The sequence below is a fragment of the Falco cherrug genome, chromosome 5 (assembly GCF_023634085.1).
Source record: "Falco cherrug isolate bFalChe1 chromosome 5, bFalChe1.pri, whole genome shotgun sequence".
NCBI lineage: Eukaryota > Metazoa > Chordata > Aves > Falconiformes > Falconidae > Falco > Falco cherrug.
Genome location: NC_073701.1, coordinates 27980212 through 28005672, shown reverse-complemented (window position 1 = coordinate 28005672; position 25461 = coordinate 27980212). Strand labels below are relative to the sequence as shown.

The window sequence follows — 25461 nt, the reverse complement described above, 5'->3', positions numbered from 1 at the left end:
TGGTGTGCAGTGACACCTCCAGTCTGTCATCGTTGAAGTTGCAGCAGGAAGGTGTACAGCACCATGAACACCACCACCAGGGAAGAAAAAACCTGCCTTGAGGAAGCTTTTTAACCTGTGCCTTGGGGTTGGGTGTGCAGAAAGCAGTAGACTGCTGCATTGTCGTCACAGGTAGGCTTGTGTGTGCAGTCCTCCACGAGCAGCATCTCTAGGCATGGTTCTTCATTAGCTAAAAAGGGCAGGTCTGTGCTCCAAGCCCCTATGGGTTGGTGCCGCACTTGCAAACCCAGACAGAGGCAATGGTGACCTGCACGATGCCTTTTACAGCTCTTGCCTTGCAGTAAAGTCCAGAGCTCGACCCATGAAGGCTGACCAGCATGTATGTGCCATCTTTAACAACTGGCGCCTTGCCTGGATCTTCCAGAGCTTGAAGCCTTTCGGTAGCAGCTGTGACTCCTACTCAGACCTCCTTAGCTGCCAGATGTCTGTGAAATGTGTGCTTGGTTCCTTGCAGAGGAGATGGTATCTCCGTTCAGCCATGCTTCTTGATCTGTTTGCTGTTATTAACTAGAAATGCTGCTGTCTTTTGTGATAGGTTGTGGTTTATCTCCTACGCACTTTTGTTTATGCAAACCACAAAAGAGCTGCTGAAGAAACTATTCACTTTTCTCCCTCTTATCTTAATGTGAGAGGAAATTGGCGGAGAGGTGAGGAAGGGGCAAATTCATATCTGTGGTGCATGTTTACTTCCCCATGGGTGGGGGCTGGTTTGTGGTTTCCCCTTTCTTCTCTTTCCTCATCCTCTCCAGGAGCGCTGTGTCGTACATTACATGGACTCTGATTCCTTTGATACAAAATTAAGGGTGCCGTCCTTTCTCACACCCTCCATTATTGCTGCTGAAGCCTTGCATAAGATAAATATCAGGGAGTTTTGTACCTACAGATAAATGGTGGGCTTCATTTTTATCCCATGAGTGCCTGTTGGGTAGAAGGGATGCCTCACACCTGGGCAGTTCCACTTATGGGGAGTGGATGGATACCTTCAGGATGGGGAAACATCAGGGTGAGCCAGGCAGCAGCCATTAACCCCCAGAAGGGGAATATCTTGAACTCGTGGGTGGTTCTCACCCCGGCACATTGCGTGTAGGCTGGCTTGCCCAGGGCTGCTTGGAGAGCAGGGCTTGTTCTGCAGTGTGCTGTAGCTAGCTCTCGTCTGGGGTGACTCTTCTGGAAAGGGTGGATTGTGCTGCTGCAGTCGGTGTGTGGGACTTGAAGCTGGTGCATTGTGTTTTCCAGGCTCAGCAAAGCCCATCACTTGTTCAGTAATTTCAGTGTAGTTATGAAGTGTCATTGGGAGCTCTTGACTTCCTCATAATTCCTTTTTAGTGAGTTCTTAGAAAGTCAATTTTCTGAACACAACTGTTTCATTTTAGCTGTGATAATGTCACAACTTTAGGCAACTGGGACTAGTGCTGCTCTTGTCTGGCTTCAGGTCATGTGGTGGGGAAGTTAGCGCTGCCACGCACCTAGCAAAACCCAGGTCTCTGTTTTGCTTCAGAGATGTTCATTTAATCAGAGAAGAAAGAAAAAAAACCAACACCAACTCCTTGTCCCTTAAGCAGAACTGGAGAAAAGGGCTTTTGTCTGGCAGGAACGGGCAGATGCTGTGGAGGGCTGAAGCCTGCGCCCCAGCTGGTCTGCAGCCAAATACTACTTTCAACGAGCTATCCAAAATGCGCCGCACCCCTGCTTACTGCGGGGTGATGTCTGTAGGTGTTTTGTATTCCCCATAAGTACCTGGGTTATAGGTGGGAACAAATGTCCAACCAAATTGGTGGTGAAACTCTATGGGGCTGCAACTTACTTTCTCTCTGCAAGCAGGAGCACTTCTGGTTTTTTTGTCTTTTCAAGGTTCTGGGGGAAGGGGAGGTGGAAGGTAAGATTACATCTGTCCTAAATCCATGACTTTTTACAGAGTTTAAAATCCCAGCTGAACACATCTCTTCGGTATGTAGGGAGAGTAGTTTAATAACTCAAGCAGACTCCTTGTACTAACACATGTCTGCAATTAGTGCTGCGGCTGCCAGTGGGGTGTGAGGATAGCAGGAAGCTGGCAATGGAGCTGTCTACAGAGGTACTAAAAACAAAAAAGGAAAAGAAGAGAAAAAAGGCACATTTTCAATGCAAGTGCTCTTTTATCTTTTTTCTTTTTAAAGGTGAACTTGCGGGGTGATAGGTGCCAAGCTGAAAGCCACAGACAAAGGATTTCTTTCTTTTGCAAGCAAATATATATACAGGTTCTAAGGGCAAAAGTCTCAGTTTCCTCCCTAAATTGCCCTTTCCTGTTCCTTGAGGGTTATTCTGTGGCTTTCCAGCTCTGGAAGTGGCTGATGACAGCTAAGGTACACATGGAAGCAGACAGGAGAGCATGGAGAGGAGGAGGAGGGTTGGGAATGGGAGAGTGTGCTCTGAAAAGGCAGAGGGAGCAGCTTAGCTATAGGTGGAAGTGCGGAGGAGCTGGGGCCTAACTGCTTCTGGATGGTTTCTGCTGTAGCTGTTGCTCATAGGATTTTTCCTTTTTAATTGTCTAGACAAATGGAGCCACTTTCAATCAGGCAATTGGTTTCTTAACAAAAAAAAAAAAAATCAAAGGAAGCTAACTTTAAGCATTCACTGTAGTAGAGATGTGTATAACGCATGAAAAATTCCTGTAAATCAAGTGGTGGTGTTTTTTCTAATCACTGAGCAAGAAGTCGGAATTCATAAAAGTCTGTTCCATGAATTCAGTAGCAATGCAGTCTGACCTTGGCAATTGTTTGAGGCTTCTCTGTTGACCAGTATTCAAAGTTACATCACAGAGCATTAAAAATAAGATTAAAAATTGTAATGAAACTAGAGAGTTATTTTAAAAACTGATTGACCATTTATTTGCTCTCAGACGGTTCCGTGGTAAATACAGATTCTTTTCTTCCTCACAGCTTGCTGCTTTGCAGCTGCATGTGAAAAGGAGAAAGCACAAATGATGAACATGTTGAACATCCTTCCCCACCCCAAGGTCCTCTTTATCTGTGCTTTTGGGAAGTTGAATGTTTGTTTTTTCTTTGCTTCTCTTGAAACGGTTTTAGGAAAATTCCCCATTCAGAAAGGGGTAAAAAAAAATCTCTAAAGTACCTAACGTTAATCAAGTGGAAAAGGTAAAATAACATTTGATATTAATTTTTTCCATATCAAAGCAATAATAGACAGAAAGCTGATAGAAATTTTTATTTGTGCATTTGCCAAAAATAGCTGAGTGGCCTGTGGTCTTTTTGTCTTTCAGTAGAGTCTGTTAGAACATCTAAATAGTGTCAGGCTAAGTCAACACTTAGGTATGGTATTTTCAAGAATGACATCCTCAGATTGGATGACACTGGTGATGAAGTAGCTGTGTGTAGAAACCAGGATACAAATACTGTATCAACCCTATTTCAGTATCTGCTAGTCATCAGTCAGGATGATGCATGCAAGAATTAGAAAGAGGGAGAAGTTCTAGAGAGCTTTAGGAAAATATAATTGACTCTCGCCATTAGCCCAAACGAAGAGAAGTCTGTAGACTGTGGGGGAAAGATTGTCCCTAAGAAAGGCACTGCTTTTTTATAGGTTCATCCTTGACTTCTGTTGTGGTTGGGAAGCATTTCTGTCCCTTGTTTACACTTTAATGGCTACCCACCCTGTTTTACTCAGTGTCTTTATTGATGCACTGGAGTGTTCAACTAATCTTGGGTATCCTTTTTCTTTCTTCTTTGCATAGTGTGGAATTGTAGTTTATACTTTTATCCGTGCAGATGTTGGGACACAGCCCTGGATATGAAGTGCTAGTGAGTCCTTGGGAATCAAAATTAAAATAAACAAGGCTTTCTAAGGTGGTGACGACCCTCTTGCTGAGTCACTTGAGGGTTTGTTTAGAAGCGTTATCATTTACAGTAAGTAAATATGAGGCTAGAAGTTTGTTTTACCATTTGGTAAAGGCTTTACTTTAGCTAGCTTGCTATTCCAGCATAGCAACTGTGGTCCTCTGTTTATTGCCTTATGTTTAGTAAATATTTTCTTTTCCTCAATGTCAGTCAGAATTGACTGAAGCCTTATTGATTTTGAAAGAAGGTACAGTTAGCATTTATGAGCATCTTGGAAGAGGCGCTCGAACTTTCAGGGGACTCTCACAGAGCCAGCTGTGCTCAGTGTTTTCCAGCATCAGGCTTCAAGGCCACAGGTGCTGCTGGAGCTGTGAAATGTGCATGCATGGGAGTGTGAGCACACCGCTTCTTTCATGGGTTTATACAATATTGACTTGTTTGAATCTTTATTTAGCATACAGGAAGCTGAATCTTGAGTTTCAGTGTTTGTTTCTGCAGGAGAGAGCAAGACGAAGAGCCAAGATCAATACTGCTTGCAAAAACAGAGCAAATCAGATTTAGGCTTTTGTAGGATCGTGCCCCAATTGAAAGAGACTCCTATATAAGATGGTATATAATGCCTGATTGTTTGGAAAAGCTCATTACAATTTGTTGTACAAATATTTTTGTACAAAAATAGAATTCTTTGTGTGAATGAGATTAGCAGGAATGCTTTGTTGCAGTGCAGTTTCTTGGTCTGTCAAAGATGTGACCTTCTGACATTGGAAACAACACCAAGAAGAGATGCAGAATTTTTGGCTATGGATGGGAACTGCATCGGAGTCTCAAGGAAGTAGATCACGAGGTTTGGTTTGTGCTCGTAAAAACCAAACAGTTACCCTGCTACATACAGCCATAACATGTGCTGTCAGTGTAATAGGTAAAGTGGTAATTAGTACTGGCTGTCAGGAGCTCTGGGGTCTAGAAGCTGGATATGGACTCTAGTCCTAGGTGGAATGCAACATCTAAAATAGATGTGTAAATCAGCCAGGAAACCTGTTTTACAGGAAACATGTTAGTTGCTTGGTTGGGGACATGCATGGACCCATTTCCCTAGAGTGCGCCTGATGATCTGCATAACTAAAATAGTCATACATGGTGCTGGAGTCTGTGTCTGTGTTTCCTTTTCTTCTCTGCTTCAGAGAAATTTAACTCTGTATATTCTATTCCACACATAAAGTTTCTGGTGATAAATCTGCAGGATCTCTCACACTGTCTGGGTGAAATGTGCTTTCCCATTTTTGGTGGTGTGCTGTAGTGAGTACCTTTGGTGGTGGTAGGGGAGGCTGCTTCAGGACATGACTACCATGCTTCTGTTTTCTGTTATCATTGCAAGTTAATTGCAGGCTCTTCTGTTGTACTGTATGCCTCTGAGAGGACTTTTGTTCTAGCTGTAGCTCTTCAGCTTGAAGTAGTGATTGGAGGAGGAGGTTGTTAGGCAGGGCTGGTAGATCCTGCTGCTGACTGGCACAGATGCCTGGTACAGCTACTGGAATTCTTCTGATCAATGCTTTCCTATTGTTGGCATGACAGACAAGGAGATAAACCTTTCCTCCCCCTTTTTATCTCCACAGCACTTCACAGAGTTCCTGGATGAGTTTTCACCCGATGTCCTAGGCCAGCTCTTGAATGATCCTTTCTTGTCTGAGAAGAACGAAATAATGGAGGTGGAATTGTCTCCGGCATCCCCAGCACCCCTTATCCAGGCAGAACACAGCTACTCCCTCTGTGGGGACTCTCGACCTCAGTCTCCCTTGACCCACATCTCAACTGATGACAACTTCAATGAAGGTAGTGTGCACTGGGCCCTTGTTCGTTTGTCATGAAGGTGCTGTAACAAAATGTTCTTGGTGGGGTGATGCTGCACAAAGGGTGCATGTGAATGCTGTTTGTGAATTGATAGAACTACAATGATTCTATGGCTCTATGACTTGTTTTCTTTTTAGTCTGCAGGCATTGTGAATAAAGAAACATGTCCATAGACAGGGAAACTGTGCTCAGCAGAAGTTAGTAACTTTGCACTGTAAACATTTTGAATTAAAATGCCCATCAAAAGCAATGGGAGAAGGGCCAGAAGTACACTTGTTTTCAGGTAGCTGAATCTGTGGTTGTTGAAGATAAATGGAGACTGATAAACCAAATGAGTCAAATGAGGACCACCATGAAGTCTGGGTACTGTAGAACATGACATGGAAGGAAAGGGTGAGGTGGGTTTTGTTCGGTCTTCTGGAGAAAAAACAAAGGGGAGATCTTATTGCTGTCTACGGCTATCTGATGAAAGCATGCAGAGAAGGCAAAGCTGGACACAGTGATGGCACAAGAGGTAATGGTTGCAAGTTGCAAGTTTTTAGGAAATAAAAAAAAGGCAAAGAAAAAAATAATGCCCATCAAGAAGTCTTTGGTGATCTTCTAAAGACATAACTGCAATTTTATAGATCCTGTGGTTGTACAAAATGGCAATGCATCAAAAATGATGAAAGCCAGCAGCATTTTTAGCAGTTATCTTTAGTTCAGCAGTTATAAACATCTGGAAAGGAAAAAAGGGGAATGCAGGAATGGTGGGAGGAAGAGATCCAACCTGCTTGTTCTGGTGTGAAGATAGCTGCTGGCAGGAAAGGGAGTTCAAGGTAGAAACTAGTGGTTGATGAGGAGCAAGGACATGAATATCTGGTGACTATTAGGAATAATCACCATGGCAGACTTTCACTCCTAATAATTGGTTTATGTCTTCAACATTAGCTTTACAGTGAAAAGCAGTAGAGTGCTAAGATGCATCACAATAAAAGGGAGAGAGATTAGTGCTTTATATCTAAGCATTAACAAGCTAAGCTGTTTATGAACATCCATCAGGACGTAAGTTTTCAAAGGCTGACAGTTTTGCAGTCCAGAATGCTGTCTTAAAACAAGATGTGGTCTGTTAGAGATTTCACAAGGGGACAAGTAGTAAAACCTGTCAGAAGGCTTTTCAGTGTGAGAAAAGATTTTTGGACATGATCTGGAAACATCATCTACAATGAAGCCTTCCCATTTTTATTTCCCGTTTTATGCATATTTAAATTAATACATACAGGAGATACTGACTGCGGCAGGAGAAACAAGCACAAGAAACTTGGGAAACTAAGCTTCTCTGGAAGTTAATAGGGAGAAGCTTCAAACTAGGCTAAAAGTGAGGGGAGTTTTCTTTGGGGAAAAATCCTGAAGAAATTCAATACTGCTGAGACCACTGGGTAATTAATAGAGCTCTAGTCAAATGATGTTTTAAAAAGCCAAGAAACATTAACAAGTGGGTTTAAAAATAGAAAATGAAGGGAAAGCATTTCATCTTCTGTTCACTCCGCAGAACGTTTCATAAGAGAAGAGTAGGAGGAGTTGTATTTGGTGTTTGGGATTTTGTTAATCTTAACCCTGCAATGATGCTCACAACCTTTCAATATGTATTGGCTGGAAAACAGTGAAGCTCAGAGAAATACTTGAGGAAATTGCAGAATTACAGTTAACATGGCTGTCTGATAGATATTCAAAAGCATCTCTGATTTTTCAGTCCTTGAGTCCGTGAGAGCAGGAGAGAGGGGGATTTTGTGGGTGGCAGACTGCAGGGTTTAGCACTGGAGATTGAAAGCATCTGTGTTGTTAGGTGGTGGAGGTACACAGTCCTTCTGGACAACTAGTGAATGCCAGTCCCCTTGGTGGAGTAAGGGGACAGATACTGGGAGCACCCATGTGCTTTTGGGGAGCAGGAGGTACAGGCTGTGGAAGGGGACGTCCATGTGCTCCAGCATGATCTCCCCTGCTGGGGAGCTGGCAGTGGTTTTGTGGAGCGGCAGGGGCTGAGAAACGAGGTTGGCTGAGGGGCTTACAGAAAGAATGTGCAAAAAATTTTACATTCTCCAAATAACCACCCTGCTGGGCAGATGGGTGAGCTCTTACAGCTGTCGTGTTTTCATGGTTTTTCCATGGCGAGGCTTCATGAGTCTGCATGACCCTGCCCTGCAGGACTGGGAGTAGAAACAGGCTAGTGAGGAGGCTCACGTATGGCACTTGCATGCGTGTGAGCACACGTGCTGTGGACAGACGTGCAGTGACCTGTGTGCCTGCAGTCAGCAGCAGCGTGAGGAGGAGGAGGATGGCACAGGGCAGTTAAGCTGAGTCTGGGTGCTGTTTCGGAGCTTCGCCCTTAATTCTGGAGGATTAAGGGCCTGGTGTTGTGCACAAAGCACATGGCAAACAGGCTTCGTTCTCGCTCCGCAGTGAAGTCAGTTACCTGATGTTTTTCTTTGTAACTCTTTTAGCAGCTGTCCTGGTGATTGCTGGTGGGGTGTCCCCCGGGGTGCCCAGAAATGCCACCCCCTCCTAGGCCAGTGGGTGCTGGGGGCAGGCAAAGGCAGGGGACATGCGGGGAGGGGGGAACCCCAGGATTTTCTAGGGCCAGGCCTCTTTGCCCGTATGGCTGGGTAATGCATACTTGGAAGGGAACCAATTACGTGCCTTGCTGTTGCTGTCACAGCAGCAGCTACTCTGTTAGTGTGACCTGGAGCTGCAAACTCCTTTCAGCAGAGGCAACTTTTCAATTGCCGCATGGCAGCATACGATGAGGTGCAGGCTGGCTCCCCCGTGGCACTTCTAACTTGGTGTGTGTTAATTGTGTAATGCTAATTGGCAGCTCAGCCCTTGGGTGCCATTTCCGTGCCAGTGGAGGGAGGCCCCCTGTGACGGTGGGGGACAGGGGTGGATTGTACCACACGGGTCTGGTGTGCTAAAGGGAAATGTACCAGCCTGCCTGTAAAAAATAGCCTTAAAAACTTAAAAGTTTGTTTCCATGGCAACAGGCGTGTTGGAGATGGCAGGGAGGTGTGAGTGACAGCTGGGGGTGTGCAGTCCATCCTGGGGACAGGGTCCTGCTGTCTGTGTGGCCCAGGGTGACCCAAGCCACCGGTCCCAGCCCTGCAGCACTGGGGCCAGTGTGCTGCCACCAGGCTGGCCCCATGGTGTGCCACTCCACAACCTGCCTTTCTGCCCTCCTCCTTCAGTCTGTGCCAGCCTGTTGGAGGAGGGAGTTGGGTTTTGGGAGTTGTCTCCATCTGGTTCAATGGCACCCAACACCTGCAGTGGCTTTCATCTCAGTGTTCACAAGTGCGGAGTCCCAGAGCCCCAGGGTATGGGGAAGCTGAGAAAAAGGCCCATCTTGTTATGCACATGATCTTCAAGACAGGTTTAAGCCATTCAGTGTCTATTTCTGCCTTTCATTTTTTCCCCGCCAAGTCTCCAACAACCTTACTGAAAGTCCTATTCAGTGTTTCCTTTCAGGCATTACAGGGAAGTGAGTGATTGCTCTAACTCCATAAGCACCTTCTTGCCCACTGTTACAGGGGAACAATTAACTTCTGCTGTGAACTGTTCCTGTTGGCCACTACCCAGCCATTACCACAATTTCTACAATCACTACATTGACCTATTCATGCTTCTGTAAATCTTAGGTAAAGGTGTTTTGGTTTTTTTTTTATTTAAAAAGCACTGGAAATGTAAAACCTGGCAAACTCATAAGCCTGGGTTTAACTCTTCTGAGAAATCCTTTGACCTCAAGGTGAGGACACATTTAAGTGCCCATAAGATCAGGGTCCCAACACCAGTTTCCCCCAGTTATTTGCTCTTCTGACTTCACTGTATTGAGACTGTATTTCCCCAATTTTGTGCAAAACAACTTTTCTGAGTGCTCACAGCTTGGTGCTAGCGTCGGGTCTCTGAAGGTGTCAGTCGCTAAATCTCCAGCTTGTAAAAGCATTGGCAAGAGTAACTGTTCTAAAGCAGATGTGGGCATGACGCCTGGCATTTAGTTGTTTGGGTTTTCCCCCTCTGAAAATCTATTCTTATATTCAAATTTGCATAAACTTTAAAGATACTAGAGAGAGAGATATTTATAGGCCTGACCTGCTTGCTTGCAGCTGGCTCACCATGAACTTTTGTTTGCCTGAACTGGTGAATAATGCATCTGGCCTGGGGAGAGCTCCAGGCTGTAACATGAAAAAAGAGGCTGTGTCCTGTGTACCGATGATCTGCACTGGCTGCACTGCTGCCTCTCTTGCAGCAGGTTTCTGCTTTCTAGTTGTGAGCCCTGCGTTTTTAGAGACAACTGCAGAGTAGATGTGGAAAAGCACGGTGAGTAGTTGTGAAGTGGAAAATGCTTCTTTGGAAGGAAACGAAGAAGCTGGGAGGGGAGACTGAGAATGGGTCTGATGTTTAAGCAAGACCTCTTGCTGTGCATCAGGGCCTTTTGGGGCACAGATTCACTTGTGGCAGTTGTGAATGGTTAGGGGAAAAAGCGAAAAAGCTTTATTTTCTGTTATTGTTGGTGCATGTCTGTCTTCCGTTTTCCAGTCTCTGGGGGCTTTTGCAAAGGGAGGGCTGTGGGTCAGACAGCCAGGAGTAAGGCAGGAACTGAGTTTCAGCAGGGGCTATGAAGAGCCGCCTATGTGACTTGGTATGGGAGTGTAGGGCCCTTCCCTGCTTTCCCATGCTTCGTCTTACCAGTTGTAGGCACCAACTTTAGTGTAGTGGCTGCCCCTTGCTTTGGATGTGTGAGATCCATGGGTGAGGGCTGAGTACAAGTAATACTGAGGGGCTGGTGTACAGCAGGAACGCAGAGGCTGCAGCATCTGTGTGGGGCTCTCCATCCTCTGGGTTCAGCTGAAGTGGTGGGGGTGGTTCGTGGTGGGTGTGTGTTTGTGTGTGTTTTCTGCTTTGTGAGCCTGGTAGGGCACAGGCAGTGGATGGCCAACTAGTCATTTGTATGGTTTCTTTCCTCAAATTGTGGCCAGGTGGCTGGGTGCATTCCTTTCCCAGTGTCCCCGGAGGGCTCTGCTTGTGAGACTGTTCTGGTCCCCACCTGCCCCTCCTGTTCATGCTTTCCTGCTCAGGAATGCTTTGAAGTTCCTTTTGGATTTGAAGCAGCTTGCCTTGGCTAAAGGTTTGACAGAGTGATTGCAGAAATGGTATGTTTCTGTTTTATGCTTAGCTGTGCCAAAACTGGGGCTGGCCCCAACATATAACCTGTATTGTTACTGGGTTTTTTACTGCTGAGGTTATGTTTTCCTGTAATGTGCTTTTAAAACTTAAATTTTGTTTTAAAACTTCAACTCCATCTCTCTACGTGGTTTGAAAAAGAAAAAAAACCACAAACCAACAAGCAAGAAACCCAGAACAAAAAACCCCACCAAAATAGTTGTATATGGCTCTAGTGCAAATAGCCCGTCAACGATAAATCTGTTCCTCCTCTCAGGCAGCACTTTGTACGTGAAAATACTTGCTTGTGTATGGAGTCCACAAGCAATAATCAGTGCCATGTACTGTCTCTGTGTAGAGGTGCCTGTGGGCTTGAGGCTTAGGGTGGTCTTCATGCATTTTATATGTGTACATATGTATATACACACATAATATGTATCTGTATATATAAGTCATAATATATTATGTATAGTAGGTTACATTATATATCCTAATTTTATTTTTTATATAGGCTATATATAGAGAGATATGTTGTTCTGTCTGTTTTTCTCCCAATCAGTGGAATATGAACAATGAAAATGGAAAATCCTCTGCCATGAGTTTAAAGGAAATGGAACTGGACAAAGAAATACACTTGTGTTTTGAAAATATGCTGTCAAAGCCATACTGATAATTTTTGTGAGCACATTCCATTCCAATGCAACTTCTTTCCTGTGTGGGTCTTTTATTTTTGTGTGTTTATTTAGGAAATGGGGAGGAAGCCATTTGGTGGTGATAGCCTGTATTTGGGTGATTTTTATGTGGAAGGGTAGCAGTCAGCCCTTGTCAGCATGTGCAGTTTTAAAGGATGAGAAGACTTTTGAACTATACGTCCAAGGTCCAAAATCTCAGTAGGTCACTCTGCATCAAGCCTGTAACTTCTACTTGGGCTTTAGTGTGTCTGAAAAACATCAGTTTTTATTTAGAGGTGTGCATTTTGGTGCTTATTTAGGCTTACTGTTAATAATTGACAACTTTATTTGCAGTCAGACCTCTTGTAGCTTCCAGTTCCTCATATGAGATCTCCTTATGGCCTTTGTTCCTACTGGAGTAAAGAACCATCTGCTCTCGGAAACCTCTTTCCCCAGGTGTTTGTAGGCTGTGATAAAGGTCCCTCTTGAATTCCGCTTGGATACAGTTTAAATGAACTGCGCTTCCTTGGTGTTTCCCTGTAGGGAGTATCTTCTGGACATTGAGCTATTGCAGTTCCCTTCTAAACAAAGGGACCTTTGCAGTTCCTTTTCAAAACTCTGTGTCAAGTGACCACAGGCGCTGATTTCCCAGGAATAGTTTCCCTAATGATGCATATTAGGGGAATACTTCTCCCACTTCCAGTCCTGATCTTTCTGAAACCAGTGATCTCATTCTTTCTGTAGTGTTGCACTGGGAGTTCATGCGCGTTTAGTTATGCACTGTAAGCATCAGTTCCTTTTAACGTGTGTTGAAGCCTGATGGCTGCCGTAATACAGATACGCCTTCACAACATCCGCATGGGGCGTGTGGAGAAAAATTCAGGTGGGTGAGAGAGAACTGTTGTATTTTAACACAGTGCTCCTGTGGATAATTTTCACATAACTTTAAAAACATAGTCTTTTATAGGACATATAATAGTATCAAGCTTTAAGGCTGTAAATCCAAGCTAGCACCTCAGTCTGTGCCTCAATCTCATATATATATAAAGGGTAATGCTCTAAAAATAACATTTTTCTATGCCTAAGCAAAATAATTAAGAACATCAGGGACTGTATCCCAGCTGACAGCTGTGGTTGTGTAAAGTCTTAGTTTGAAGGAAGGTTAAAGCAGAACCGAGACATCTCCTGGCTGGTTTACATGACAAGATGATTCTGATTGAAAACTGTCAAATTCTCCCCAGGAAAGAGGGTATTGACCCTGGTTGTTTAGGTATGGGAGGAACATTGTGTCTTTGTTTCTGTCTTATTAACTTCGATAGTGATACAAATAATCTGTGGGTTTTAGATGGACTCTGTGCCGCTCAAAGTGGGATGCCAGTATGACTGGTGATCATTTGTTAGTAGAGATACTGCTTCTGCTGTACGTTGTGATTACTGTGTGTATCACTGCTGCTCCTCTTTGCCCATTTATTTAATTTTCCCTTCCTGGCACTTTAAAAAAGAACCCCAATGTTTGGGAGTCAAACAGTACCTCCTTTGTTGAGGCTGTTTTGAGGGCTTCGGTTTCATTATTTGTGGTGGGAGTGTGTGTGCAGGCTGGGAGGGGGAAATGCCATCTGGAAAATCTGTAAGAGAAACTGTTTGTCAATGAATGTGGGCTCTCACCTCGTGGAGGAGGGGGAGGTGGATGTAGTGCCACTGGAGTTCAGCATTGCAGGCATGATAAACAGGACTTGTGTCTGCCAGGGGGGGTTACGTGAGCCTAGAGCTGGGTGCTGGGGATGGTGTGAGCCCAGGGGGAAGACAAGGAAGCAGTTATTCCTCCAGAAAGGTCCAGCTTGCCTTTGGGAGGCTGGAAAGGCTCAGACGGCAGAGGTGAGGATGTAGAACTTCCCTGCGAATAGCATGGCCAGCAGCACACCCAGAATCTGTGCACCAGCGGAGGCCTTTTCAGGTTCGTGGTGGGGTGTTTCTGCCAACAGAGGGCGAGTGGCCATTTCCCCCTCAAACAAGCTGTGAGCCTCTTTGAGGAGGTGTTTTCCCCTTGCAGTCAGCCAGCTCCCAGTTTGCAACTGTTATTTCTGTGGTGCAGAGCTAGTGAGCACCCTTGGATACAGCTAGCAGCTGTATAGGAGTAGCAACCTCAGAGACAGGATCCAGGCAAGCATTGAACAGTTGTCCAAAGTACAGCTTTGCAAACATGAACCCTTGGTGCAAATTTAAGTGCCAGCTGAGTCAAAGTCTCTTATTAATATGTGATGAGCTGAGTATGAGACTGTTGTCTATGGCATGGCAGTGCAGAAGCCATGTGGGCTGTACATGCAAGCCTTGTGGTTCATGGTGGCAGTATAAAGTCTGTCGTGGACCAAAAGGAATTAGTTGAAGCCCTTTTGCTCAAATCCGTGACACAGCTGAAGAGCAGGATTATTTAAATATGCTTGGCCGGAGAATAGTTTGACGCATTAGGGATCTTCTTGCATTACCCTGTCCAGAGATGTCTCTTCTGATAACTGTGCAAAGCACTTTGGCCAGTAGTCCATTGTGGTCTCCTTAAGTTCCCAGTTTTGTCTTTCTCTAGCTGTTTTATCTGTTGCTTGGACAATGAGCTTGGAGGAGGCGAGAGCTGTCTCTTCATTCTGCTTATAGGCATAAGGATATCCCTTGATGCTTCTGCAGGTCTTATTTGCAGGCTTGTTTCAAATGACATGCAGTGCACGCATCTGTTTTCTGTATGATTACGATCTGTTATGGTTGTCATGGTGGTATGGGTGGGTTTTTTTCCTTCAAGACTAGGTTCAGTGGTACACCCCTCATTTGGGTTTGTTTACCTAGTGGTACTGTCTTCCTTTTTACTGCAGGGAAAGAAAAGGTGAAAATCATGTTGTTTCTCTGAATACTTGCATTCTCTGTACTTGGGAGGGATTGAGGGAGAGAGTGCATCTCTAATTTCCTTTATTTAAAAATACACAACTCCTCACTGATGCAGCTTGGTTATCCATGCAAAAAGTGTCTCTGATAAACTCTTTAATGAAGGATTAAATGAGTGCTGAAACGATGTGGGGAGCAAGGGAGATCTTTTTAGTTGTTTTGTAAGCTCTGTTTCTCTGTACATCTGTCACAGAGGGTGACATTTACTCAGTGTTGGAGAAGATTACTTTTTCTCAGGAAAAGAGGTGCTATGTTGGGCAAGATTGAAGAATTAGTTGGATAGAATAATGTTGGATAGAAGTAATTAAAATAAGGAAAGGAAAACTCACTGAAAACTGATACTAAAAAAACTGTACAGTTGAAGTAAGCATTTTTGGTGTTATTTTCCACTTTTCCTACCCTACCTTCCTGTATTATATAGAACAAGGAAAGAAGCAAAATGTTGCAGTTCTTCGGAAGAATATGAGGATCCTAGAAAGCTACACATGGTGTTGTTAAGAGACTATGTGTGATTTTTTAGTATCTATATATAAATACAAATATATATATATAAAAAATAAACAATTCTGCCATGTACAAACACAGTCCTTCTTGGTTGTCTGTTTTTCATGTATGCCTAAATCACACATACTGATTATTGCTGGAGCTGTGATGCTTAGAGGAGCACTGAAATCCATTTCTGTTGAAAATTGTCATCATAATGTATGTGGTGTGCAGCACTGAGAGCAGATGACTTAGGTGTTGTGCACCCAAAGCCAAGAACTTGTCCATAATTCAGTCTTCATTATGGACTTTAAATATCTTAAGCTTTTATTGCGCAAAATGTTGTATTGCACTTTCCCTTTTGAGTACAGTGAACTGGAGAAAGGAAAGTAGAAAGGGAAGGTCCACTTGTGGTATGTTGAGTAGATCTTACTAGCGTTGCCCATCTTAACTGCAGATGATGGAACTTGGGACCGGATTAGGGCCTCTGAAGTAAAGACAGAGAACAGAAAAAGTTTGTTTGCTACTTGGACACGTTGCTGTAGATATGCACAATGAGCAGTGCTTACACTTACAGTACTGAGGGACTTACATCCTGTTTTGAGCTTGCTCTCTTGCACTGTCATGTGCACAGCATCTTACAATACCTTGCATGTCGTACCAGGGAGCAACCTGGACTCACAATGAGTGCGGCTGGGAAAGAAAGGACATGTTTAAAGTTTTTCCTATCAGCAAGAACATTGCTCAGTACACGGATTGAACTTTGGCGCTTTGTAAGGCTCTTAGATTTTTATTTTCTTTTAGAAAAGGAAATGGAAGATGCATGCTAAACAAGAGTCTGCAGGGAAAATGGGGCAAGCTTGACAGCAGAAGCAGCGCACAAAAGCTTTCTGAAGAAATGTAATTTTAGTTTTGGACACAGAAGATAAGATCTTGGATGCATGTGTCACAAATCCTGGGTTGCTGTGATGAATGGGTTTTTTTGATGCTTGATTTGAAACTGATGTTTAACTTGCAGAAGTGGTAGATGCTCACAGCTGCACCTGAAAACTCAATGCATAATGTATTTTGAGAAAGTATAATAACAGTGCTAAATATGTGAAAAACCAAATTCCAGTTGTCTCCAGTTGGCCATTTCAAATTACTAGATACTTTTTGGCCTAAATCTTTCCATGGCTCACTTGAATTTTCAGGACTGCTGTGGAAATTAATTCAGGTCGGTGAAGCATTTCCCTAGGAGGGAGTTAAACAGCTCTATGGGAACAGAATTTGAATTTATTTGGTAAAGGAGATATGAGGCTGTGCATAAGACAATGAGAATATCAAAACATGAAACAGCCTCTCTGTTAGGGGAGCGCCATGCATTCTGCTTGTTAGGTAAGGCACAGGTCCTGTAGAGAAATTCTTTGATCACATTATTAAAACATTCCTGTTTTTAGGTGTGCACTGAATGAAACCTTCATATATTTCTTAATAGCTGGGGACTTTGTAACATAAATGTTCAGTTAACATAGACTGTATGTGGAATTTAACAGCGCTAGTGCGTTGCACATAGAAGCGTCACCTGGGATTTTGCTGAATACTGTGTAAACTCCTTAAATGACATATTCCATGTGCCAAAACGCCTAGCATTATTTGACTTATGAAAGGGTAGGTAAAGGGGAATGCTTTTAATCTAAACAGTCATTGGATGATAGAGCTCATAGGTAATTCTATGAAAACCTCATAAAGTTCATAGGAAATTTCAACTGGGAAAGGGGGCTGACAGGCAGTATTACTTGTTCATCAGTGAGCTTTGGAATCAGTGTTTTGAAGCCTGAGAAGAGATTTTTAACAGCCAAAGTGACCATCTTTAGGGTGTGGATTTTCTTAGCCACTTGGATAGATAAATCTTGTTTAGACTTTCTTCTCTCTGTATCTGAATGACTTGCAGCATATTTGTCTCACCTTAGCAATGCAGTATTGCCCTGCTGTATCTGTCTAGAATACCAGAACCGAGATAATTTTCTCAGCCTTTTGTTTTGGAATCTGTCTCAGTCGTTCACCCGTACCTCCTGGATCATGTCAAATATAAATATAAGCACTGACCTTCAATTTCATGACACGAGTCATCTACTCTTTCCACAGCATGTCTTGCTTTGTTTGGAGAAGACAATTCCCTTTCCTCCAGTGGGTGTCTTGAGCCAGTCTCCGTTTTCCTTTCATTTCAGTATTTCATGCACACCTCCTTGCTTGTTCTCGTTATTCCATGAAACCTCTCTCATGGTTCTCCATACCCCTCTGTCTCAGAAATATTGTCTTGGAGAGTGTGCCATGCCTCTCGGTATGACCAGTATTCTGTAGCCTGCTCAGTTTTTCCAATGTTTGCTTAGTTTTCTGCAACATTCTCAAGGGCTTTGGGAGAAGGGCTGCCACTTTGTTCTGCTAGTACAGTGCTTGGCAGAGTAGACTAAGGTGCTAAGGGGCTACTATAAGAATAAACTTGATTTTCAGCTAATGTCAACCTGCTGTGCTCAGGAAGAGGACAAAGGAGGGTAGGAAATGTCCTTGCAGCTCTCTTGGAGCAGAGGAGATATAATTGGTGACTTCAGAAGCTGGAATATATTAGAAGAAAGTAATATTGCACAACACTGACAGTGCTAGTGGATGTGTAACAGGGGCTTGGAAAAAGTGGGGAGAGGGGAGTGTCGAGGTGGGATTTGACCAGTGTGTTGCTCTATCCCTTCATTTCACAGGGTTGTTCATGTGGAATGACAGCTGTTGCCATGCCTCATAAGAGGCAGTGTCAAAAAAGTGTTAGATGCAGTTCTTCAAAGTTGTCTCAGTGTTAAACACTGTATGTTGCTGTCACTGAAAACCATTTGTAACCCTACAAACTGGTTAGACCGGCTTTGAAGCCTAGATTAACTCCAAGCAGTTTGTGCGGATCTAAGTGGTGATGGCAGGGATGTCAGCTTAATCAGCAAAGTCAGGTTCCAGAAGAGTAAAATGACCGGCTGAAGGCCAGCATATCTTGCTGTCTTACAGCAGCTGAATTCTCATAATGAGTCTAGGGATTAGAGATGATAAACATCACAAAGTGCAGCCTTAGAGTACATGCCCTTTTTTTGCTGGGCACCCAGTGGCTAGATTTCTGTTCTACTTGCACAGTGATACAAATGTCAGAAAGTTCAGGGCTAATTACTTGCTTCACTGATAGCTCTCATTTATATGCAGCCTCCCCTCCCAAAGGGAGTGTCAGGTAGATCCCAGATGATAACACTGCCATGGGGTAGCTCATCCCAGAGGTGTGAGGCAGAAAGCAGAGGCTCTGCACAACATGTTGTGGGGAGAGGTTTTGGCAGAACTTATCCAAACAAGCATTTTAAAGTTTAATTTGCCAAGGGAGTCTGGATTTCCAGGCAAAGGTACCGCTTTAAATCTCTTATCTGAATGATCCACACACAGTAAGCTAGAGGAAGTCCACAGATCACTGAATCTTTCATTGCAGTCGGCACGGAGGGAGCTGTGTTCTTGGGTTTGTGAGTAGAGAGGCTCAGGGAGGTTGAAAGAGAGCAATGTCCTGTCTCCTGAGTTAATATTTAGACAATGCTACCTCTTTTTTTCATAAATACTTCTATTTTTATATTTCTGCATTTCCCAGAAAGCTTTGGGAGTAAGTTCTCTACAAACTTAAATACAGCGTTTAGCCCTTGCTGTACCATTGCTTCTTTTGGCAGAGCTGGGCTTGCTGTTGTTGACTTCTTATTACAGGATCTGTGTTTTTCATTTTTAATTCCTTGGTGTGTCTACTCAAATTACCTCCTTCCTTGCCGTTGGTGGAGGTTAGGTCCCACCACAAAGTAATTACTGGCACTGGAGACGCACATGCTTCTCCCTTCTTCCACTCACCCAGCCTCTGCCCAGTGCCTGTGTGCCGTATGTGTGTGTGGTCTTAACAGCAAGGCAGACAGCAGCACGGAGGCTGTAAAGCCCACTCTTATTTTTGTTACCTGTTTGCAGCTGAACTCTGTTGACATCTCACCATGTGATGTGTAAGTTCGGTGTGTAAGGGGCTTGTGTCAGCCCTGCAGACCGCTGGTGGCACAGCCACAGCACCGTGGCTGCCTCCCACAGTGTTGGTGCAGCGTGCAGCTAATTCAAAGCTCTGTTGCTGTTTACTAGCCGTATGGTGTACGTGCTTGCTCTCTGCTTTAAGTCTGTATATGCATAAATACTCTGAAGGCAGGAGAAAGCTTTGAAAGAAAGATCAACACTGTTATGTATTTGGCCTCAGATTCCAGCTGCTTGATTTAATGGACGTGCTTCTCGCAACTACTGATGAGTTGTGGCAGAGGACTGTGCTGTATGCTCTTGAGGTGCAGTACAGCTGGTGTAGGGTACTCTCCTGTAAGAGAACTTACATGACTGAACTCTAGCAGTAGGGATGAGAATTTTTTTTAAGACAGATTTACAACTGTCAAAAATACATTTGATTTTTTTTTTTTTTTAAGTGGGGTGGTTAATAGCCTTGTGGAATTGTTTTAAAGGTTAAATCCTCTCAAGGTCTTGATCTTCTGTCATACTTTAGACCTGGGAGAATAAGTCCCTTCTCAGCAAGCCAAACAATGGCTTCATGAATGGAAATAGGGGGCTACCAACTTCCCATGCAAGCCTTCTTCCAATTCTTGACAGTGCAAGGCAAACCTTTCAGCTTTGTCCCCTGAAAAGTGGCATGACCTTCTTTGGATTTGTAAGCTTGCAGTAAGTGGAGCTAAGGAACAATTCTGCCAACATGCAATGCGTGTTTCATTGCTGCCAGTCAAAATACGCATCCTGTGCTGTGACTTCCAGAGGGTCTGGGGAGGAAGTTAGCATGATCACCACAGCACTGGTGCTCTGGTGAAATCATCGAAGTCTTTGTCCTCTTTTATACTTACTAAATGAGTCCTTGGGAGAAAATTTTTGAAGTTGAGAGTATGAAAAATGCTTTGTTCTTAAAAGTATAATATCACTACTCCAGTTATTTGATGATTGCAAGCAGTAGAAGGAGCAGAAGTCTGGCTAAACGCCATCTATACAAGGAGGAATAAAACCGAGTGAGCAGGCATTAGTGTGTGTAGGATATGGCTCCCTGGCTGCTTTACCCAATGGCTTTTGTTTGGTCTTGTTCTGCTACGTGTTAGCAGCTTTCGGCAATCTTCAGTGATTAGTGCTCTGTCTTTCCTCGCTGCTCCTCTCTGTATCCTGGGGCTAGGATTAGGTTACAGCCCTGAAATGGCATGGTTGTCTGCATTGACTAAGAGCTGAATAGTAAGGACAGAGTTTTGTTGATGGACTGAAATGCCTTCTGTGTTTGTTTCCCTTCGCTGGAGGAGGAATGACATTATTTTCATTTGTAGTATTTCTGTCTTTGACCTAAACATGTGGTGTCTGATTTCCTTCCCTGGCAGGTGACCTGGAAAATGAGGAATGGTGTCTGGCTGCAGAGCTTACTCCAGCAGGAATAAAGACTGAGCCAGTTTTGTGCGAGACATCAGGCCTTGCTCCCTCAGTCAGTCTTACTGTCACGGCCACATCGCTGGAGGGGGAGCAACCAGAGCTACAAATGGATGCCCTGGTACTTTTTTCTGTTCTCCTCTGTGCAATTAGCTATAGGTTCTTCTATGCTTGCATACCAGTGTAGACTCCTTAGTGCCAAAGCCTGTCAATTCAGGATGCATGCTGCAGGCTGCTTTAATGGTTTTTGAAGTTTGCTGGTGTCTCACTACTGCTGTAAGAGCTTATGTTTCAAAACACTTACCTGCATCTTCAGGTCTTAATGGTTAGATGCACTACTTTCTCTTCTATGCTATCCTCAAAGCCTGGGGCCCTTGCGTTTTAAAAAATATTTAAACAGTTTCTAATGAACCAGTCCCACCTGAACTGACTAACCCATTTGCCCTATTGAGCCTGTGACAAGCTAAGTGTTTTCCATAATAATGTGCTTTAGTGCTGTTGTGCCTTCCCATAATCAGAACAAGACTTCTTGTTTGAAATGACTGGAGAGTTTCCCTGTTTGCCTGCTAAGTCACTCTTGCCAGATTTGTGAAGCTTTGACATTTCAAGCTGTTGCTGCTTCCACACCAACCTGCCTCATCAGGAGCATTTGTGATGCCTTTCTGACCACAGCTGGAGCAGCCAGTGGGCATTCTTGAGGGCTTAGTTTGCCTGTGGTTGGTTTAAGGAGAAGGAACTGCAGTAGCTGAGGGCTCACCAGGGTCCCCTGTTAGTGGAGGAAGAAGCATGATTGTTCTCAGTCCCCAGGGTGCAATGTCAGTCTGGGCCAGGTGGAGTTCATATATGCTAAAAAGTAAATGTTTCCGCTTGGATGTGGATCAGAAATATGTGCAACAGAAATTATTTTATGAGAAACTGAACAGATTAAACACAAGTTTCCCATAATCTTCTTCTGAATATGCTGTCCCTGGTACATAGTCCTGCTATAGCTTGGCATGCCGTGATTTGCAAAAAGTATATTGGGAAAAGCTCGTGGCTCGTTACCATTGCATGGATTAATTAACACAGGTTATTGAGATAGATTTTGGCTGCAGTGAGCATGCTGACGTGCCAGACTGACTGACTGTAGCACACAGGCAGACTGGGCAACAGCTAGTCAGCCTGGTGCCCCAGCCCTGTCAACAGGGCAAGCCAGATGTCTTCCAAACTTTGGACAGCTGCGACTGTCTCTTTTCCTGCTCCTCCACACTGTGAGATGAACTTGGGTCTGATAATGTGGTGCTGAGTGACTTGGCACCTTGCTCTTTCTCCCAGATAACAACGGTCTTGGAACAGGCTCTCCCCCACTGCCGGGAGTGTTTCCCTCTCTGCTCTAACAGACTGTGTGGTCCAGCAAATCCTAGTAGCAGCTCTGTTGCTAAGAGAAGTAATTTGAGTGGGTTGCATGCTAGCTTTCAGTCTGAAATGTCACCTCTGAGGTGTAATCTTTTATTTAAGTAAATATAGTAGTAAGAAAAGCCATAGTGGGAGTAGTTGGGGCAGCATTCTCTGTAGCCTGGTTTAGCAAACTGTGTGAAACAGTTAAAGCTTTGCCTGTAGCAGAGCCGGAGAGGGAAGGAGAAGTCGTCCTTGTATCCTTCTATTAAGATTTTAAGATGTACTTTGGGTTTTCATGCTGTTAATTTCTCTTTTCTAGATGAAACCACTGAGCCAGAAAGTTCTTCCAGAGATTAAATTGGAGCCCCATGAAGTGGATCAGTTCTTGAACCTCTCTTCTAAGGAAGGTCTGTTAATTACCAACACAAAATACAGTGGGAGATGACCAGAATGCACAATAAATGTACTTTACCCTGATTAAATATTTGGCTTCCTCATTCACCATGTTAATCTTTAGGCTGAAGCTGTTGCCTTCTAGGGATTCAACTCAGGCTGCTGAAGAGCCAGCCTCTCTCTGATCCATTTATGTGTTTTTTCTTCTTTTTTTCCCTCCCTTGCTCATCATAAAGAAAATGATCCATTTTTTGTCTGTAGCATATTAATAATTGTACAGTTACTGGAGGGAGTTTGAATCCTTCAAGTACAGGATTATTTAGGCTAGAAGAGAAATCAATTTGAAGGAACTTAAGGCATAGAAAACATGAAGAGCATAAGTGGAAACTTCACTGTTTTAACCTCTGATACAAAAGCAAGGATGTGAGTTTATATGAAATTAGAAGTTAGGTGCATCTGTTCCTAGCACATTATTTTTAGCAGACTTTTAAAGAATGACCAGGACCTCTTTGCACTAGTCTGTAAACGAGGAAGGAGGAGCAAGGATCCCTGCCCTGAAAGTTAAACAGGGCTTTGTGGCACGTGATCTGTTAACCCAAGAGAAGTTTGAAAAAGCCAAATATTTGGGCTGAAATTTGAGCAGATAACTGCATCTACATTAGGAACACTTGACGTTCTGTTAATGAATTCATCTGTATAGGTAAGTAGAACTGCTTTAGGGAGAGAAGCAAGTGGTGTAGCAGGTGGAAAAAGGGAGGCTCTATCTCAACCCGGGGCATACATTCAGTTGCTCAATTTGTGCAGTTAGGGGCCTTGCTGTTTTTCAAGTGTGTGTTGTCTTCTGGCAACTACCAGATATGATGCAAGACAGAGAGAGCTCATGTGTAATAGCTTTTCTTTGTTACTGTTTTTCTTCCTTCCTCCCCCACCACCTATTTGATTTTTTCAACTCCAATTTTCATAGTATAACAGAAGTGGAAGGCAGCAAATTCAGCTCTTGTCTTCCTATTCCCAAGTTTCATCGCTGTAAATTTCTCTCAGAGGAAAAATGACTATAGTTGTGGCTGGTTTGGACATTTGCTAAATTGTCCATGTAATATGAGTAAGTGAGACATTGCCCTGCTTCTCGTGGTTCAGACCCATTTGGTCATAAGCAGCACTTTGCTTGCCAGTTCTAGCACAGTTTTTTTTGGCTGTAAGTGCAGCAGAAGTTAGCTTATGGCCCTGGATAGCACAGAGAGAGATTCCTGCGGTCGTTGCTTATGCTGCTCCTGCTCCATCAGTACATCTCACTTCCTACCAGTTGTGGCAAACCAGGTCCTTAGGAGCCAGATTATTTCTCTCCTCCCTGTTTATATAACACCTTGGGCACAAGCCCTTCTCTTGAAAAATAATGGCAATTTGTTTAATACACAGCAAAGTTAGGAAAGATTATTGTTTTTGGAGAGAAAGTACACTGGCTCAGAGCCCCTCTGTTAATGTGGTTTCCGAGGGACAGGGGCCTTGTACTGGTTATACTTAAACCTCAAAATATTTGGAGAAGAATCTGAAGTGTAGGTAGAAAAGACTGGAGCATATGTGCAGAGCCGTGTTTTGTCTCTTGAACCTAAAGATAGCTGCTGCAATTCATTCCTCCTTTGGAGACCTGCATGCTTTGAAAATCTTCCAAGTTGCCACTTTTCTTAATCCATTTTTTAGCAGACAGTCCCAGTCTTGGAAGCTGGGGTGATGGTGGTGGCTCTAGTGGAAAATTAAATTAGCACCTCAAAACCTTGTGTTATATGTCTCTCTTGCCATTTAGCAGTGGATCCCCTTCATTTGCCTCCAACCCCTCCCAGCAGCCATGGCAGTGACTCTGAAGGAGGGCAGAGCCCGGCTAGATCGCTCCCTCCTTCAAGCCCCGTCCAGCTACAAGCCACGGCTAAAGTGACATCGCGCACAGCTTCAGTGCTTTCCAATTCCCCTCTCCTGACTGCACCGCATGTAAGTTTGGCTGGCTTTTTCCAGCATCTATCTATCTGCCTCTGGGGTTTTTTTTCCTTTTTAAAATTTTTTTTTGCCGTGAATTTGCTGATTTTCTGGGTTTTTTTAGATCTCTGGTCAAAACTGCAGATCCGGTAATTCTTGCTCACTGGTCTGTTCTGTTCCCACAGAGAACAGTGTGTGCCTCTCCTCTAAGTTGAGACAGGGTTCAACAGTGTTATTAGGTCTCTTCCACCATGGATTGTGTTTTGCGTTAGGACCCAGCCCTGCTGGGTTAACCTGTCCCTGGTAGATCTGCGTCTGTCCTCTTGTCTTGTTGAAAGCAAGTGGTTATCTTTAGGGAGGGATTTTCAGTAGTGCTTCTTCTCATTTGTCTCTTTCCCTGTTTGAGCTAAAGGAAGTTTTACTGTTGGCCTCTGTGTGCAGAGCTGGGCTGAGAACAACTGTTTGAGGGACTCCTGTCCCAAAGGTTCAGTCTCTGAATGGAAGCTATCTAAGAAGTCTTCCGCTTCCATGCATTCCCAATTGCAAGTGGCTGCTGTTATAGTAGGCAGTCCTTTCTGAAGTGGAAGAGCTACTGCCTCTCTTCCCTAACAGCCTTTTCTCTAGGGCTGTGTGTGCTTACTGTTGTATTATTTCATTTCTATGACACCTGGAGAAATTACAGGGGACCGGCCCGCTCATCCTGACAGAGGAGGAGAAGAGGACGCTGATAGCAGAGGGGTACCCAATCCCTACCAAACTGCCCCTGACAAAAGCAGAGGAAAAGGTGCTGAAGAAAATCCGCAGGAAAATAAAGAACAAGGTAAATGTTAGTTAGCTTTGCTGGGTAGCTTCTGCTTTTCCTTCATTTAAAAAAATGCTGCAACAATTCTGCAGTAATGATTTGTTGGTACTGTTGAATGCTATAAGATGACTTCTAACGAAGTGTTTTTCTTTGTTCCTAAACACATCCATCAAATTGTCTGTCACTATGACAGTGTGCCTCCGTCTATGTATTTACCTGAACACATGAACAATAGAGTATTTAGCAAGCAGTGTATCAAGTTGCTGTTGCTTAGCTCCTTTTTAAAAACAGCACAGTCCTACCCTTATGGTAGGCAAAGACCTCTGTATTCTCTCCATGGTCATGAAGGTGTTCTTTTCCACTGATTCATGTTTTAAAATCTGACTGTATTTCAGTGTCCTATTCTTTTGATCACTAAATTCTGTGACCTTTA

General features: G+C 43.8%; 1 protein-coding gene across 2 annotated transcripts in view; it reads left to right on the top strand.

Moving 5' to 3' along the window:
- Window positions 1-25461, top strand: part of CREB3L2 (cAMP responsive element binding protein 3 like 2) — an 85617-nt gene that overhangs the window by 40410 nt on the left and 19746 nt on the right. The window contains exons 2-6 of one of the 2 annotated variants that reach the window (XM_055710832.1): window positions 5507-5723; window positions 20443-20609; window positions 22185-22272; window positions 24063-24241; window positions 24900-25046. In XM_055710832.1, coding sequence (XP_055566807.1) covers window positions 5507-5723; window positions 20443-20609; window positions 22185-22272; window positions 24063-24241; window positions 24900-25046 — 798 coding nt within the window. Of the gene's footprint in view, window positions 1-5506; window positions 5724-20442; window positions 20610-22184; window positions 22273-24059; window positions 24242-24899; window positions 25047-25461 lie in introns of both variants that reach the window. The other variant, XM_055710831.1, reaches the window with a different exon arrangement.